General features: G+C 39.1%; 1 protein-coding gene across 1 annotated transcript in view; it reads right to left on the bottom strand.

Annotated features, from left to right (window-relative positions):
- Window positions 1-17,783, bottom strand: part of LOC126416100 (polypeptide N-acetylgalactosaminyltransferase 35A) — a 162,173-nt gene that overhangs the window by 12,772 nt on the left and 131,618 nt on the right. The window contains exon 12 of the mRNA XM_050083599.1: window positions 8,026-8,177. Coding sequence (XP_049939556.1) covers window positions 8,026-8,177 — 152 coding nt within the window. The remainder of the gene's footprint in view (window positions 1-8,025; window positions 8,178-17,783) is intronic.

Here is a 17,783-nt window from a genome sequence, read left to right as displayed (position 1 = left end):
CAATTTACTCACTTCCAAGTCGTTTTCTTCGGCATGTGAACAGGGTTCTTTCCAATCCAAGGGGTTTAGTTCAATAAAATCGTGTTGCTTGAAAATGACCCTAAAAAAACTTGTTGATTATAATCTACGATGATTGGGTTCGTGGTTTTGTACAGCTCCTTACTAAGTTATTTTTCAGAAAAACTGGTTACAGTTCACGTGATATGAAACTGTAGTTCTCCAATAAAAGAAAATATGAAAATATTAAGCATTCACATGATGAGGCACCAATTGTATTCCTTCCTTCCTGTGGTGCTACATCCAGCAAAGGCAGATACCTGTAAGATGATAAAAGAGATGTGCCTTGTTAAGGATACACCCCTGGATACGTAACATCACTTGTGAGTGTTTAGGGCAGTCTCTGCCTCATAACTTCCCTTGTGAGGGTAAAAGCAGTTACATTGATCATTCTATTCATACCACTTCTGACCACTGTGCAGAATGTAAGTGGCACATTAAAAATTAAGAGCTGGGGAAATCAGCAGTTGCTGGGCACAGACTTACAAACAGACACAAAATATTGATTGAGGAAACGAAAGTTTTGTCCTATGTTCCTACATACTGGGATAGTGTAATTAAAGAGGCTGTAAAAATTTGTGTGAAGAACATAAACCATGACAGCGGACATAATCTTAGCGGTGTCTAGAAGCAAGCTCTTGACACAGAGGAGAGACAGAGATATATGTCATAATGTTTACACTATTACGGGAGTGGTGGCACCATACAGCCTGTGACAGCCTTGCATAATTACACACACACCACAAGCTGTCTATGAGCTATATGATGTCACCATAGCAGCAGTTTAGACAGTAAATTGCTCTTGATGAGGGTGTTAATCATTAAAAGCTTGAGGTTTTACCCTGAACTGACCTGGCAAGAAGTCTGAGAATGTTTTATAAAACAGTGACGTTGCGAAAGACTTTGTTCGCAGGGACGGTGTTGCCTTGGTACACAGCACCACCATTGGGGAACAATCACTGTACCATATGATGGACCTGCTCAGCCAAAAAGGGACAAAATCCTTGGCAGTAACACAACCTTGCAGAGTAACCTTGGAGCCCACAAAATGCCACAACATGATTGCCTAAATTATCACCGAGTCCTAACCATGCTTCACTCTTGGGATGTTGGAAACAGAGTGGAACAAGACTCAACTGACCAAATGACTTTCTTTCATTGCCCCATAGTCCAGGTTTTATGGTTTAGGCACCATGTTTTCCTGTTACAGGCATCTGCATCACTAATGAGAGATTTTGGAATTTCAGCTCGCCCTGCAATTCCCTGCTTGTGGAGCTCCTTTTGTGTTATTTTAATGCTGGAAAGGTTTTGGAGTGTGATATTTAATTCTGCAATGACTTTTGCAGGAGTTGTCTCTTTATTTTTCGTCTTAGTTGCCTTCAATGACTGTGTCATACTCAACACACACTTTCACTTGCTTTGTGACTTAAGGATATGTTTTTCTGCTTTCCCTGTATGTGGTATAAATCTTCGACATGGTGCCTCTTTAAACACCAAACACTTCAGCTACCTTTGTTACAGAAACCCCCACCAAATGAGCACAAGAAGTTTGGCCACAATTAAATTCACTTAGCTCCATTATAATGCACTCACAACTACACGGAACACTGTTCTGACAATGACTGGCACTTGCAGTGTATTGAGGACATGGCACAGGTGCCGTTCATAGTCAAACACAACAGCGCAGCCTGCAGACTTGGCTAGTATCTGCATTTATGTTGAAGCTTGTATTTCTCATGGTGTTTTCTTATTTCTGTCCAGCCAATGTATCTCTCTTAACACAGCTCTTCGAATCACATTGACTACGGATGTTACCATCTTTCTTTCTTATACAACATAACCTCAAAACATATACACTATTTTATTCTCCTTCAATTCTTTGGACAGCATCCCATTAGTTTCTTAACTCAATCACAGACACTAAGTGTCAATTTTGTAAAGTGTCAACGAGTGTTAAGTTTTTAATACTGTGCTTGAAGTTCAATAGCTGCGAATGTAAAAATAATAGGCTATATTTTGGCTACAATTACCATATAATTTTTTGAATGACTGCAATCAATGTTTCTAAAAATATTGTTCATAACATTACAGAAAAAGCACATCTGCAAAATTTGTTTTGTATTGTACACAGTAACACCAACTGACATTTACATGAAACAGCAGATTACATATAATTTATTTATAAAAAACGCAACCTGTATTTTACTGTCATTTCACCTTGCACTGGGTGAATTCAAGTGATCTGAGTAATCCATTAGATTTTGGGTGGACTGCACACATGAAATCTTATGGATCAGACACGAAGTGTAAGAAAATAAAAACGCACATCAAGTAGACTGTGATTTACGAAAGCACTGACAATAACAACAGACGTTTGTCTTGATCACGCATTAGTACTTAGGTAATTGGAACAGCTCTGCTAATATTTTAACCAGTCAACTTTGCAATGACAACACTGTGTAACACTTATATGGATTAGAAGTAGGTTTATATCATGTAAATGTGTATCTGTAATTAAGAAGTGTTTATTCTTTGTTAGTTAAGGTCATTGATTTGTGACAGGAAATTTAGAGTTCTGTAATGTATGTTGTTGTTGTTGTGGTCTTCAGTCCTGAGACTGGTTTGATGCAGCTCTCCATGTTACTCTATCCTGTGCAAGCTTCTTCATATCCCAGTACTTACTGCAACCTACATCCTTCTGAATCTGCTTAGTGTTTTCATCTCTTGGTCTCCCTCTACGATTTTTACCCTCCACGCTGCCCTCCAATACTAAATTTGTGATCCCTTGATGCCTCAGAACATGCCATACCAACCGGTCCCTTCTTCTTGTCAAGTTGTGCCACAAACTCCTATTCTCCCCAATTCTGTTCAATACCTCCTCATTACTAACGTGATCTGCCCATCTAATCTTCAGCATTCTTCTGTAGCACCACATTTCGAAAGCTTCTATTCTCTCCATGTCCAAACTATTTATCGTCCATGTTTCACTTCCATACATGGCTACACTCCAGACAAATACTTTCAGAAACGACTTCCTGACACTTAAATCTATACTCGATGTTAACAATTTCCTCTTCTTCAGAAACACTTTTCTTGCCATTGCCAGTCCACATTTTATATCCTCTCTACTTCAACCATCATCAGTTATTTTGCTCCCCAAATAGCAAAACTCCTTTACAACTTTAAGTGTTTCATTTCCTAATCTAATTCCCTCAGCATCACCCGACTTAATTCGACTACATTCCATGATCCTCGTTTCGTTTTTGTTGATGTTCATCTTATATCCTCCTTTCAAGACACTGTCCATTCCGTTCAACTGCTCTTCCAAGTCCTTTGCTGCCTGACAGAATTACAATGTCATCGGTGAACCTCAAAGTTTTTATTTCTTTTCCATGGTTTTTAATACAGACTCCAAATTTTTCTTCTGTTTCCTTTACTGCTTGCTCAATATACAGATTGAATAACATCGGCGAGAGGCTACCCCCCTGCCTCACTCCCTTCCCAACCACTGCTTCCCTTTCACGCCCCTCGACTCTTATAACTGCCATCTGGTTTCTGTAAAAATTGTAAATAGCCTTTCGCCCCCTGTATTTTACCCCTGCCACCTTTAGAATTTGAAAGAGGGTAATCCAGTCAACATTGTCAAAAGCTTCTCTAAGTCTACAAATGCTAGAAACGTAGGTTTTCCTTTCCTTAATCTTTCTTCTAAGATAAGGCGTAAGGTCAGTATTGCCTCATGTGTTCCAACATTTCTACGGAATCCAAACTGATCTTCTCCGAGGTCGGCTTCTACCAGTTTTTACATTCGTCTGTACAGAATTCGTGTTAGTATTTTGCAGCTGTGACTTATTAAACTGACGGTTAGGTAATTTTCACATTTGTCAACACCTGCTTTCTTTGGGATTGGAATTATTATATTCTTCTTGAAGTCTGAGGGTATTTCGCCTGTCTCATACATCTTGCTCACCAGATGGTAGAGTTTTGTCATGACTGGCTCTCCCAAGGCCGTGAGTAGTTCTAATGGAATGTTGTCTACTCCCGGGGCCTTGTTTCGACTCAGGTCTTTCAGTGCTCTGTCAAACTCTTCACGCAGTGTCGTATCTCCCATTTCATCTTCATCTACATCGTCTTCCTTTTCCATAATATTGTCCTCAAGTACATTGCCCTTGTATAGACCCTCTATTTACTCCTTCCACCTTTCTGCTTTCCCTTCTTTGCTTAGAACTGGGTTTCCATCTGAGCTCTTGATATTCATACAAGTGGTTCTCTTTTCTCCAAAGGTCTCTTTAATTTTCCTGTAGGTAGTATCTATCTTTGCCCTCGTGAGATAAGCCTCTACATCCTTACATTTGTCCTCTAGTCATCCCTGCTTAGCAGTTTTGCACTTCCTGTCGATCTCATTTTTGAGACGTTTGTATTCCTTTTTGCCTATTTCATTTACTGCATTTTTATATTTTCTCCTTTCATCAATTAAATTCAATATTTCTTCTGTTACACAAGGATTTCTACTAGTCCTCGTCTTTTTACCTACTTGATCGTCTGCTGCCTTCACTACTTCATCCCTCAGAGCTACCCATTCTTCTTCTACTGTATATCTTTCCCCCATTCCTGTCAATTGTTCCCTTATGCTCTCCCTGAAACTCTGTACAACCTCTGGTTTAGTCAGTTTATCAAGGTCCCATCTCCTTAAATTCCCACCTTTTTGCAGTTTCTTCAGTTTTAATCTACAGTTCATAATCAACAGATTGTTGTCAGAGTCTACATCTGCCCCTGGAAATGTCTTACAATTTAAAACTTGGTTCCTAAATCTCTGTCTTACCATTATATAACCTAACTGATACCTTTTAGTATCTCCAGGGTTCTTACACATATACAACCTTCTTTCATGATTCTTGAACCAAGTGTTAGCTATGATTAATTTATGCTCTGTGCAAAATTCTACCAGATGGCTCTCTCTTTCATTTCTTACCCCCAATCCATATTCACCTACTATGTTTCCTTCTCTCCCTTTTCCTACTCTCGAATTCCAGTCAGCCATGACTTAAACTTTCGTCTCCCTTCACTACTTGAATAATTTCTTGTATCTCATCATACATTTCATCAATTTCATCATCATCTGCAGAGCTAGTTGGCATATATATGTAATGTATATATATGGAGAAATCTAAATTATATTTTACAACAATGAAATTTATGATATGTATATATTTACAGGATAAAGAATGTGTATTGGAAGCTGGTTCACATTTAGGGCATTTGTATTGTAAAATGTGTAGGATGTATGGAAGTCCCTCCTCAATGGAAGTGAAACGGCGCAATGTAAAAGGGGGTTTTGGTGGTCAAACTGGGCGGCTCCTTAGTGGGAATGATACACAGTCAGTGCCTAGCCGTTGCACGGTACACATTGATAGTGCCAAGTGAGGCAATTGGGGGCAGGTTTGCATGGAATTTTGCCTCAGATGTGGATTTGACTGTTGCTTGGTACTCTCGGCAATAAGGAATGGCTTTAACATGTTAAAAATACGACGTCACGAAGAAATTTTATAGAGCATTCAAACATCAAGAGCAATGAGTACAGTTTAGCTGCACGTCGCTTGCCACCACAACTCCGCCACTGCTCCATAAACTTCATGGATACAGACAAGTATCAGAATAGGGCAGTTAATTTGTGTGAGTGAATTTTAATAATAATCCAAATGCTATAAATCAGTGTTTGGAAGCGTATCTTTTATCCTGATCATGAACTTATGCAGTGTCCCCTCCTAAGTGTTCAGAAAACCGAGTATCCTGTTTGTCAAATGTGCAAGGATTAGCAAGAGTTGAAGTTATTTAGAATGTTGCTAAAGTGCCTTCGGTTTATTGCAAAGTATTGTTTTGGAAAAATTCAGTGCAAGACTGCGTAAATGTTACTGTCTAAAATAGTTGCTTCACAGGTGATGAAAAAGGTACATAAGGTAAACTTATTTGAAACATAATTTAGCCTTGATTACTATTTTTAAGTTAAGTGTTGATCAATTTGCCTTGAAAAGTAAAAACATAAACTATTCCAAGTGAAGCTAAGAATGAACTTTAGTTGAATTAAATTTTGCTACTGAAATAATCATAGGGTTTGTTTAGTGATACTATACCAGTTTAATGGTCCCACCATATTCTTCTCATATTAGAAAGATAATTGGCATATTATTGCTACTAAAGAAATCTGATATATTTCTATAAATGGGAGCATAAACAGTGTGATTGTGGTATTATTTATTTTAATGGTGGTATTTATATGCCAGTGAAGTCAGAAGCCCATCCTGGCCAATATTAGTTCTACACTTCTTGCAGGAACATTTCAGTACTGATCCAAGTAACAATATTGAGTGCAGCTCTTATTAGTGTGAGTTTGGTACAATTTTGCTTTCTAGGATTACTGGTTTGTGCATTATTGGTAACTGCTGCCACCCACAGCTTAGAGTGCCCTGTGTCTGCCTGTAGGCAGTGCTATGCAAAGGGAAATACTAATGAAATTAACTTCAGTAACTAACGTTTAATTTTCTTAAATATATATTTCCAAATTCATGTGCCTACTTGGACTGGCAAGCTTTTATTGTTTGATTCATATATGAATTTTAATACTTTTGTTAACCCCAAAGTTAAAGTCTGTTTAGTTTTCTATTAATTGCAATATCTTCAATATTACATTCCAATACCTTTGTCCATTAGATACATACGTGGTCAATATTCCCAAATCCCCTCAGAGGGTAACATTAGCTTGTTTCGCAGAGGACTAATGTTATACGTGGCTTTTCCCATGACAGGACTTAAGTTTAGGGTGTTAGGGAAGAATGGCGTATAACGAAGCTAGTGTTATAACTGCCTGCTACTGAAGGTAGTATACATTAGAAACAGTGTGTCTTTCTTTGTTCTAGGACACTAGTGGACTGATCAAAACCAAACATCTCAGAAGGAGGTGACTGTATGGGAGACTATTGCTTCAATTACTCAAGCAAATGATTGGCAGCCAACAGCAAATCTGCAGCTCATGAATAGGGGCAATGCTTTCCTGTGTGCCAGAGAGCAGCTCTCTTGCGACCATTTGTTTATTCATATGTTTTATGTAACTGCTGCATGGCAAACACACATGGCCTATTGGACTGAGATTGGGCCAGGATGTTGGCAGCTTGTACACATACCTTGTCTTCATGTTGTTAAGGTGTCTGAGGTGTCTAGGAGCCTCAATGGCCCCCTCTTATTTACTCCTGCTACATTTGCAAACGCACAAGCTTTCCATTTTAAACCTCTGTGGTAAAGCATGTAGACTCAATGACCAATATTGCCACTGACCTGCATTAAGGGTGGAGTTAGAAGTTGTCCTGTTTCTTTCTCTACTTTATTTTCACCAAACTTCCTCACATCTCTCTCTCTCTCTCTCTCTCTCTCTCTCTCTCTCTCTCTCTCTCTCTCTCTGTGTGTGTGTGTGTGTGTTTGTGTGTGTGTGTGTGTGTGTGTGTGTGATAATTATTTTTAGGAATCCCATAATTCCTTGCTCCTTATGTATTTATTCTCCTTACTTAAAAAGGAAAATTATACTGAGTACTCCATTTTTAATTTGTACAGATCATCTGAGCAGATTCACCCCTCCCTCTCCCCACTTTTATCTCAACAAAGCACTACATGACGCAGTTCCGCCTTAATCATCAGCCACAAATTCTGCTAGACCAAGCTATCTACTAGACACAGAAAATTAACAGTATTTGGGTAAGGATTCTCTAGGGATCCATTTCAGCACATTTTATATTTTTATAGGATGATGAAAGCAGGAAATGTAAATCAGAATGGCAATTCCAGATTCAGATCACAAATGCCTTCAATGAAGGGATGATATATTACCACTTTTGTGATTAAAATATAAATCCTGATCTATTTTATTAAGATGTATTTAAAGTAAGTACCAAACAACTAGCGACATTGATCAAGTATACTTACCAAGTCATTCCCAACGTTACATCTTCAACAAAATCCCAACGCATCAAAGGATCACTGTCGGAACATAATTTCATGACAACAGAAGATCCTAAGGAATTGTTTTCTGCTGCTAGACACATTCCTGCAGCCATGTTATACACTGGTGTGCCACGCTGTAATGAACAATGATAAAAAGCTTTCTGTATTAACTCAGGTACAGTAATTATGAAGCATTAAAATCGACAAAAGAGTGTTACAGTATCAAAGATGCTATATAAAAGCAAATTAAATACACAGATAAGAGCAAGCAGTGATTTAAGAAGTATTTGTTGTTTAGTTGTCTCTACCATAAACATTAGCTTCCTCCCCATGGGAAACAAACTGCTGGCCCGAAAAATTACCAGTTCATGACACTGACGTGGGTGTGCCAACTGTAAAACTTGTTAGTTCGCCTAAACAGATCATTCCAAAGGATTTAAATACGCTTAATCTCATGTTAGTAAATTGTCGAAGTGTCTGTAGCAAGGTCTCCGAGTTAATCTCCGAAATAAACAGTAGCAATGCTAATATTGTATTAGGTACTGAAAGCTGGTTGAAACCTGACATAAAAAGCAGTGAAATTTTGAACTCTGATTGGACAATGTTTAGGAAGGATAGGACTGATGCTATGGGAGGTGGTGTGTTCATTGCAGTTAAAAGCTGTTTAAACACAGTTGAGATTGATACTGCATCGGACTGTGAAATAGTCTGGATAAAGCTGTCAATCAGACAAGGATTGACCATTGTATTAGGATGTTTTTATAGACCACCAGCATCCGCAACAAACATCGCAGAACGTTTCAGGGAAAGTCTTGATTACATTGGAAGTAAATATCCAAATTATTCATTAGTTATAGGTGGAGACTTTAATCTATCATCCATTGACTGGGAAAATTACACGTTTATCACAGGGGGCAGAAGCAAAGATTCGTGTGAAGTTATTCTAGGAGCGCTCTCAATATACAACCTTGAGCAATTGGTTAGAAAACCAACTCGAGGTGGGAACATATTAGATATCTTGGCGACAAACAGACCTGATCTTTTTGAGGAAGTTAATCTAGAAGAAGGTATTAGTGACCATAAAGTCGTTGTGGCTTCTGTGTCAGTGGAAGTTGCAAGAAGATCAAAGAAACAGCATAGAGTTTTCTTGTTTGGGAAAGCAAATAAAAGTGTCATTAATGAATATCTTCATAGTCAGCTCCAAGCATTCACCGCGGGACACAAAAGAGATTGAGCATCTTTGGTCAGAATTTAAAGGTACTGTTCACCATGTGCCAGAGAAATATGTGCCTAGCAAAAGTATAGGGGAGGGAAAGGATCCACCTTGGTACAACAAACATGTTAGGAAGTTGCTGAGAAAGCAGAGAATTTTCCACAGTCATTTTAAACGTAGTCACTGCCCCACTGACAAACAGAAATTATGCGAAATGAAAGCAGCTGTCAGAAGGACAATGAGAGACTCTTAACGAATTTGAAAGCAATATTTTATCTGCAGATTCTAAAAGTAACCCCAACAAATTTTGGTCGTACGTAAAATCTATGAACACTGCAAATAATTCAATACCTTCTCTTGCTGACAGTGCGGGTAATGTAACTGATGATGATAAACCGAAGGCCGAAATTCTAAATCTAGCTTTCAAAAACTTGTTTACAATAGAGGACTGCAGCACCATTCCCCCTTTCAATTATCGAACAAACGAAATGATGACTGACATAGTATTTAGTGTATCTGGGATTGTAAAACAGTTAAGATCCTTAGACGCCAGAAAGGCATCTGGCCCAGGCGGTATCCACATAAGGTTTTATACTGACTATGCTACAAATATAGCACTGTTCTTATCAGTCATCTATCAGAGATCATTGGAACAGCGGAAAGTTCCACAGGACTGGAAGAAGGCCCAGGTCATAGCAATCTATAAAAAGGATACAAAATCGGATGCACATAATTACCGGCCAATTTCACTGACATCGATTTGTTGTAGAATCATGGAACATATTTTGTGTTCAGACATAATGACCTTTCTAGACTCTGAGAAGCTCATCTGCAGAAACCAGCATGGTTTTAGGAAACAGCAGTCATGCAAGACACAGCTGGCCCTCTTTGTGCAAGATATACAACAGGCTCTAGATACCGGCTTCCAGGTTGATGCCATATTTCTTGACTTTCGAAAGGCGTTCGACTCAGTTCCGCACTGTCGCTTGCTACAAAAGTGCGCACTTACGGTGTATCGAGTGACATATGTGGTCCTCTGCTTTTTACGATTTACATAAATGATCTGGTTGATGGTATTGACAGCAGCCTTACACTGTCTGCCGATGATGCTGTAGTCCACACGAAAGTAGTATCACACGAAAGCTGTGAACATATCAATGAGGATTTGCAGAAAATAAATGTGTGGTGTAATAACAGGCAGTTATCTCTCATTGTTAGTAAGTGTAACCTACTGCGTATAACAAGGCGAAAATCCCCATTAATGTATGAGTACAAAATAAATGATCAGTCTTTGGAAGTGGTAAATCAGTTAAGTATCTGGGTGTGACTATTCGAAATGATCTCAGATGGAATGATCAGATTACACAAGTAACGGGTAAGGCGAACATTAGATTGTGGTTTATTGGTAGAATCCTGAAGCGATGTAGTCCTTTAACAAAGGAAATAGCTTACAATACGTTAGCTTGGCCAGTCTTAGAGTATTGTTTGTCTGTGTGGGACCCTTACCAGTTGGGTCCGATTCAAGAAATTGAGAAGGTCCAAAGAAGAGCGGCAAGATTGGTGACTGGTACATTTAGCCATCGCGAGAGCGTTACAAATCTCATAGAAAGTTTAAAGTGGGACACACTTGCAGATAGATGGCATGCTAAACAGAAGGGGCTGCTCACTAAATTCCGAAATCAATCTTCACCGAGGATGTAGAGCATATATTATTACCACCAACTTTCAAATCGTGTAATGATCATCATTCAAAGATAAGGAAAATAAGAGCTCGTACTGAGGCATTCAGACAGTCGTTTTTCCCTCGTGCGATCCGAGTGGAACAGAAGGGGGGGAATACGACTTTGGCGTGAATTGTGCCCTCCGCCACACACCGCTTGGTGGCTAGCTGATTATATATGTAGATGTAGATAAATTACCTGATATTATCACATGCACTACAAATACAGGACACATTTTCAATAAATTTTCACATGAAATAATAATGAAACAAGATGTAGCTCTGACTGCACCGTGTGACTGTCACAGTGAACTTACTGAAGTATGCTGGTACAGTTTTAGGTCATTAACACTGATTTCTGGTCTTCATAAAGCAATATTATAAACAGATTAATAAATTATGCAAACTGTAATACATTAATGTAATTTATTGCTTTGTAAATTTTGGAAGTAAGTAAAATAGAACGGAATGTTACACCCTTAAAGAGTGACAAACCTTTTGCTCTTCCTCACTAAAAATATGAATGTATCCAAGTCAGGCATAAAAAATATACAGAGCTGAAAAAGTATCTTTTATCTTCTATTATGAGAGCAAGGAAGTAAAAGAATACTAAATATAATGCATTGCGGAGCCAGACAAGTTCAGAAAAATGGTGCAGTGTGAGCACTGTATTCATTTTTGGTTGCACTATACAGGTTTGTGTGCGCACTCTTTATGAATATCAATGAATTTTGTGACTGTATCTTACAAAAATATACGATCACTACAATCAAGAGCTGTTTATTTCACTCTGTAGTTATCTGGAAGAGGTATCAAAATCAAGGGCTGTGTTCTTTAGGGAGCAATATTCTCAGTTATCGTCTGCTGCTATGTTTATGTGAGCTGTCAAAGAGTTCAAACTCTTCCCCACAGTGGGTCTCTGTGTGCAGTGCGACATTCCAAGAATGTTGCAGAGGATGATAATTTCTTGGCAATTATGGACATTCTTGTCAAGCTCTTCTCTAGTGCCAACTAGCCTCAACTGTTATCACGGTTCTTTTCTGTGTTTATTAGTTAATAAATGTTATTCGTTGCTGCTACACTGGAGTTCATATTTGATAAAATTGGCAGAGTACCTTGAACTCGCAGTTATAGTTTTTGAATGTTTTTAACATCTAGGTGTGCCCAGTTCTCTTCTCATTTGCTGTTAGTTAAGTAAAGAACTAGCTTAATTCAAATTTCATAACTTTTAGTTTTATGTCATGATGTATATTTTAGAGATTTTTCTTCCCTATCAAAATTAAAAGCTAGGAATAAGTACAGAGTACATAGATCAGAAGTATATGGACCAATGAGGTAAATCAGATAATTGTTGTTGACAACTGGCAGGAAAGAAAGGTTGCAGAGATTCCATGACTGGCTGTAAGGGAAATCCCCTAATAAGTGCGCGCGCGCACACACACACACACACACACACACACACACACACACACACACACACACACAAACGTTCAGTATCAGGTGTCACATATTATTTCTTGTCGTGCCTATTCACTACTGTGGGTGCCAGAGCTGGTTCCCAGTCTCCGTGAGCTTTTGTACAGCCTAGAAATTATAAGTGCATCTTTCCGTAATCCTTCTCACTAGATTGTAGTCAGGGGTCTACTATACTGTCTTCAGGGCTAGTGACTTTCCCATTATGGAAGATGTTTTTCCAGCAACTTTTGTAAATAAAATTCTGAAAGTCCTGGCAGGAAGCAGTATTTTGAAAAGAAATGCTGTTAGCGAGAGCAAAAAAGGGGCAACAAGAGTATTTGCATTCCACTCCAAAGGTTGATTAATTGAAAGGCCTAAATGTTGCAACAGCTTATCTCACTAGGGGTAAGATAGATACTGCCTACAGGTAAATCAAAGAGGCCTTTGGAGAAAAGAGAGCCACTTGTATGAATATCAAGAACTCAGATGGAAACCCAGTTCTAAGCAAAGAAGGGAAAGCAGAAAGGTGGAAGGAGTATATAGAGGGTCTATACAAGGGCAATGTATTTGAGGACAATATTATAGAAATGGAAGAGGATGTAGATGAAGATGAAATGGGAGATACGATACTGCGTGAAGAGTTTGACAGAGCACGGAAAGACCTGAGTCGAAACAAGGCCCGGGAGTAGACAACACTCCATTCGAACTACTGACGGCATTGGGAGAGTCAGTCCTGACAAAACTCTACCATCTGGTGGGCAAGATGTATGAGACAGGCGAAATACCCTCAGACTTCAAGAAGAACATAATAATTCCAATCCCAAAGAAAGCAGGTGTTGACAGATGTGAAAATTACCGAACTATCAGTTTAATAAGTCACAGCTGCAAAATACTAATGCAAATTCTTTACAGACGAATGTAAAAACTGATAGAAGACAGTTTAATAAGTCACAGCTGCAAAATACTAACGCAAATTCTTTACAGACGAATGGAAAAACTGGTAGAAGCCGACCTCGGCAAACATCAGTTTGGATTCCGCAGAAATGTTGGAACACGTGAGGCAATACTGACCCTACGACTTATCTTAGAAAATAGATTAAGGAAAGGCAAACCTACATTTCTAGCATTTGTGAACTTAGAGAAAGACTGGAATACTCTCTTTCAAATTCTAAAGGTGGCAGGGATAAAATACAGGGAGCGAAAGGCTATTTACAATTTGTACAGAAACCAGATGGCAGTTATGAGAGTCGAGGGGCATGAAAGGGAAGCGGTGGTTGGGTAGGGAGTGAGACAGGGTTCTAGCCTGTCCCCGATGTTATTCAATCTGTAATTGAGCCAGTAAAGGAAACAAAAGAAAAATTCGGAGTAGGTATTAAAGTCCATGGAAAAGAAATAAAAACGTTGAGGTTCGCCGATGACATTGTAATTCTGTCAGAGACTGCAAAGGACTTGGAAGAGCAGTTGAACGGAATGGACAGTGTCGTGAAAGGAGGATACAAGATGAACATCAACATAAGCAAAACGAGGATAATGGAATGTAGTCGAATTAAGTCGGGTGATGCTGAGGGAATTAGATTAGGAAATGAGACACTTAAAGTAGTAGAGGAGTTTTGCTATTTGGGGAGCAAAATAACTGATGATGGTTGAAGTAGAGAGGATATAAAATGTAGACTGGCAATGGCAAGAAAAGAGTTTCTGAAGAAGAGGAAATTGTTAACATCGAGTATAGATTTAAGTGTCAGGAAGTCGTTTCTGGAAGTATTTGTATGGAGTGTAGCCATGTATGGAAGTGAAACATGGACGATAAATAGTTTGGACATGGAGAGAATAGAAGCTTTCGAAATGTGGTGCTACAGAAGAATGCTGAAGATTAGATGGGCAGATCATGTTAGTAATGAGGAGGTATTGAACAGAATTGGGGAGAAGAGGAGTTTGTGGCACAACTTGACAAGAAGAAGGGACCGGTTGGTAGGACATGTTCTGAGGCATCAAGGGATCACAAATTTAGCATTGGAGGGCAGCGTGGAGGGTAAAAATCGTAGAGGGAGACCAAGAGATGAATACACTAAGCAGATTCAGAAGGATGTAGGTTGCAGTAAGTACTGGGAGATGAAAAGCTTGCACAGGATAGAGTAGCATGGAGAGCTGCATCAAACCAGACTCAGGACTGAAGACAACAACAACAACAACAACAACAACAACATGTTGCAACAATGTCATGGAGCTCAGGAAATCTAAAATGTTGTTCACCAGCCCTCACAATGGTCAGAGGTGAACTGTAGGGCCTGTGGAGTGGATCGAATGACTGAAGATTGTAGAGTGTGTCAAGTTGGAAGCAAATGATCGGCAATAATCTATCAATTGTTCTCTCAAACTGGAAAGCTTTGAAAAAGTTTGCAAGTGCATTCCCACGCATAGCCTTGAAATTCTACTTAATCTACCATTTTTTAGGTGAGTGTTGTGGTTTTAGTGAGTCTTTACCTACTCTGTGTGGGTTAAATCAAAGAGAATGATTTGCTAACAAACAACCAACACAGATTCAGAAAATATCATTCTTGTGAAACTCAACTAACTCCTTCTTCTCATTCAGTAATGAGTGATATTGACAGGGAATGTCAAATTGATTCCATATTTTTAGATTTCCAGAAGACTTCTTACACCATTCCTCATAAGCGATTTCTGTTCAAACTGCGTGCTTACGGAGTATCATCTCAGTTGAACGACTGGGTTCGCAGTTTCCTGTCAGAAAGGTCTGGGAAAGTCATCAAGTAAAATGGAAGTAATATCTGGTGTTCCCCAAGAATGTGTTACAGGCCCTCTGCTGTTCCTGATCTACATAAACGATTCAGGAGACAATCTGAGCAGTCCTCTTAGATTGTTTGCAGATGATGCTGTCATTTATCGTCTTATAAAGTCATCAGATGATAAAGAGAAATTGCAAAACAATATAGACTAGACGTCTGTACAGTGCAAAAATTAGATATCGACTCTAAATAATGAATTACTAAAAGGAGTCCGCTAAATTTCAGTTACAGCATACAACACACAAATCTAAAGGCTGTAAATTCATCTAAATACTAAGGGACTACAAGTATGAATAACTTAAATTGGAATGTCACAAAGATAATGTTGAGGGGAAAGCAAACCAAAGACTGTGATTTGTTGACAGAATGTTCTTCCTATTAAGGAGACTGCTAACACTATGCTCGTCCACTCTCTTCTAGAGATTGCTGTGCAGTTTGGGACCTGCATCACATACAATTGATGGAGGACACTGGGAAATTTCAAAGACAAGCAGCTCATTTTGTATTGTCATGAAACTGAGGAGAGAGTGCCATGGATATGATATGTGAAATGGCGTGGCAATCATTGAAGCAAAGGCGATTTTTGTTGCAGCAGGATCTTCTTGTGAAATTTAAATCACCAACTTTGTCCTCATAGTGTGAAAATATTTTGTTGGCACCCACCTACATATGGAGGAATCATCATCTATAAAATAAGAGAAATCAGAGCTTGCACAGAAAGATTTAAGTGTTCATTTTTCCGACGTGCTGTTCAAGAGTGGAACAGCAGAGAGAAATAGCTGAAGGTGGTTTGGTGAACCTTCTGCCATACTCCTAATTTGGTAACACACATTAATCATCTAGATGTAGATGTACAAGAGGCACAACATGGAGCCATCAACTTTCAGAAGCTGGTGTTTAATGAATGAGGTGACTTGACAAGGTCTAATGCAAGACAATAAATACCATTTCTTTCTGAGGAAACTTGAAATGTAACATTTCTGTGTCTCTCTTTCCTTTTTTACTTTCAGCTGTTACCCTGTTTTATTTATGTTTGAGATTATTGGTAGTAGTTACTAGTATCAGCTGAGAATGATGTAGTGACTGGAGTATTCGTTTTCCAATTTTGTGGTTGGATCCAAGAAGTTTCTGAAAGCAGCCAGATAGCTATGTGGCATTTATCAAAGGTACAGGAATAATGATAATTTAATGCTGTCTTGAAAGTGAAACTAAAGCTGACTGATTTAATTGTGTAGCAGTGAAGGAGATTAATCTGGGTCTGCAGATAAAAGTTTCCCAGTTTATCCCTGGTGCAACATGTCTTGCAATCCGTCCCTTGTGCCACATGTCACTAACAGTGAGTGGATTCTGGCTGTGGTCCTGAGTGGGACTTCATGTGACACCATGGAAGCTCTGAGAATGAGGTGAAAGGAACATTTCAAGTCGCTTGCAGAATAAACCGTCAAGGCCAGGATTTTTGGCTAAGTATCTGGACGTTATTAGAGACACTTTGAGTAAAGTTCACAGTGTCCAATTAACATACAATGATTGTACACTATTTGGCATGACTGGAATAGCCTGCTATGTTTATTAAGACAAAATGTTGGTGCCTTGAGAACTGATAGAGGTTCAAGCAAATGTATCAAATGAAGTAATGTATTTTTAAGCACCTGTAGTTCAGCACCTTGGCACAAGGCCAGAAGTGTGATGGAGTGGTTCAAGGGAATCAGTGGCAATTTCCAATGGATGTGCAGGCCCCTAACTCGCCAGATCTGAACCTGATCGAACACATCTGGGATGTGATTGAACGTGGTGTCAAACCTCATCCCCCATCCCTGGAATTTATGGGAATTAGGTGACTTGCATGTCCAGATGTGGTGCCAACATACTCCAGTGACCTACCACGGCCTCAATGCTTCCATGTCACACAGCATTGTTGCTGTTATCCACGCCAAAGGTGGACATACCGACTATTAGGTAAGTGGTCATAATGTTCTGGCTGATCAGTGTACAACATGAACAGGAAGAGTCCCCGACACACTTCCCTGAGGCATAGGTGAAGTTACTTCTACGTCTGATGATGACTCTCCTCCCCATCAGAAAACCCTCAACCCAATCAAAAATTTCACTTGATACCCCATTTGTTGTGCTTCTTACAATAAGTGCAGGTATGGTACCAAGTCCAATGCTTTTTGGAAATAAAGAAATATTGCATCAACTTGACTGCCTTGACCCAAAGCATGTGAGAAAAGTGCAGGTTTGGTTCCACATGACTGATGTTTTTGGAATCAATACTGGTTGGTATGGAGGTCATTCTGTTTGAGACATGTCACTGTGTTTAAGCTCAGAATGTTCTATGATTCTACAATAAATTGATGTCAAGGATATTGGATGGTGGTTCTGTGAATCGCTTCTGCTACTCTTGTTGTAGATGAGTGTCAGCTGTGCTTTTTTCAGAGAACTGGGCACGGTTTTTTGTTTGAGGGATCTACAATAGATTTAGTTGGAAGAGGGACTGACTCAGCCACAAATTCAGTATGGAATATGATAGGGCATCCATCGGACCCAG

Source organism: Schistocerca serialis, chromosome 8 (assembly GCF_023864345.2).
Source record: "Schistocerca serialis cubense isolate TAMUIC-IGC-003099 chromosome 8, iqSchSeri2.2, whole genome shotgun sequence".
Lineage (NCBI taxonomy): Eukaryota > Metazoa > Arthropoda > Insecta > Orthoptera > Acrididae > Schistocerca > Schistocerca serialis.
This window is presented reverse-complemented; position numbering and strand designations above follow the sequence as displayed.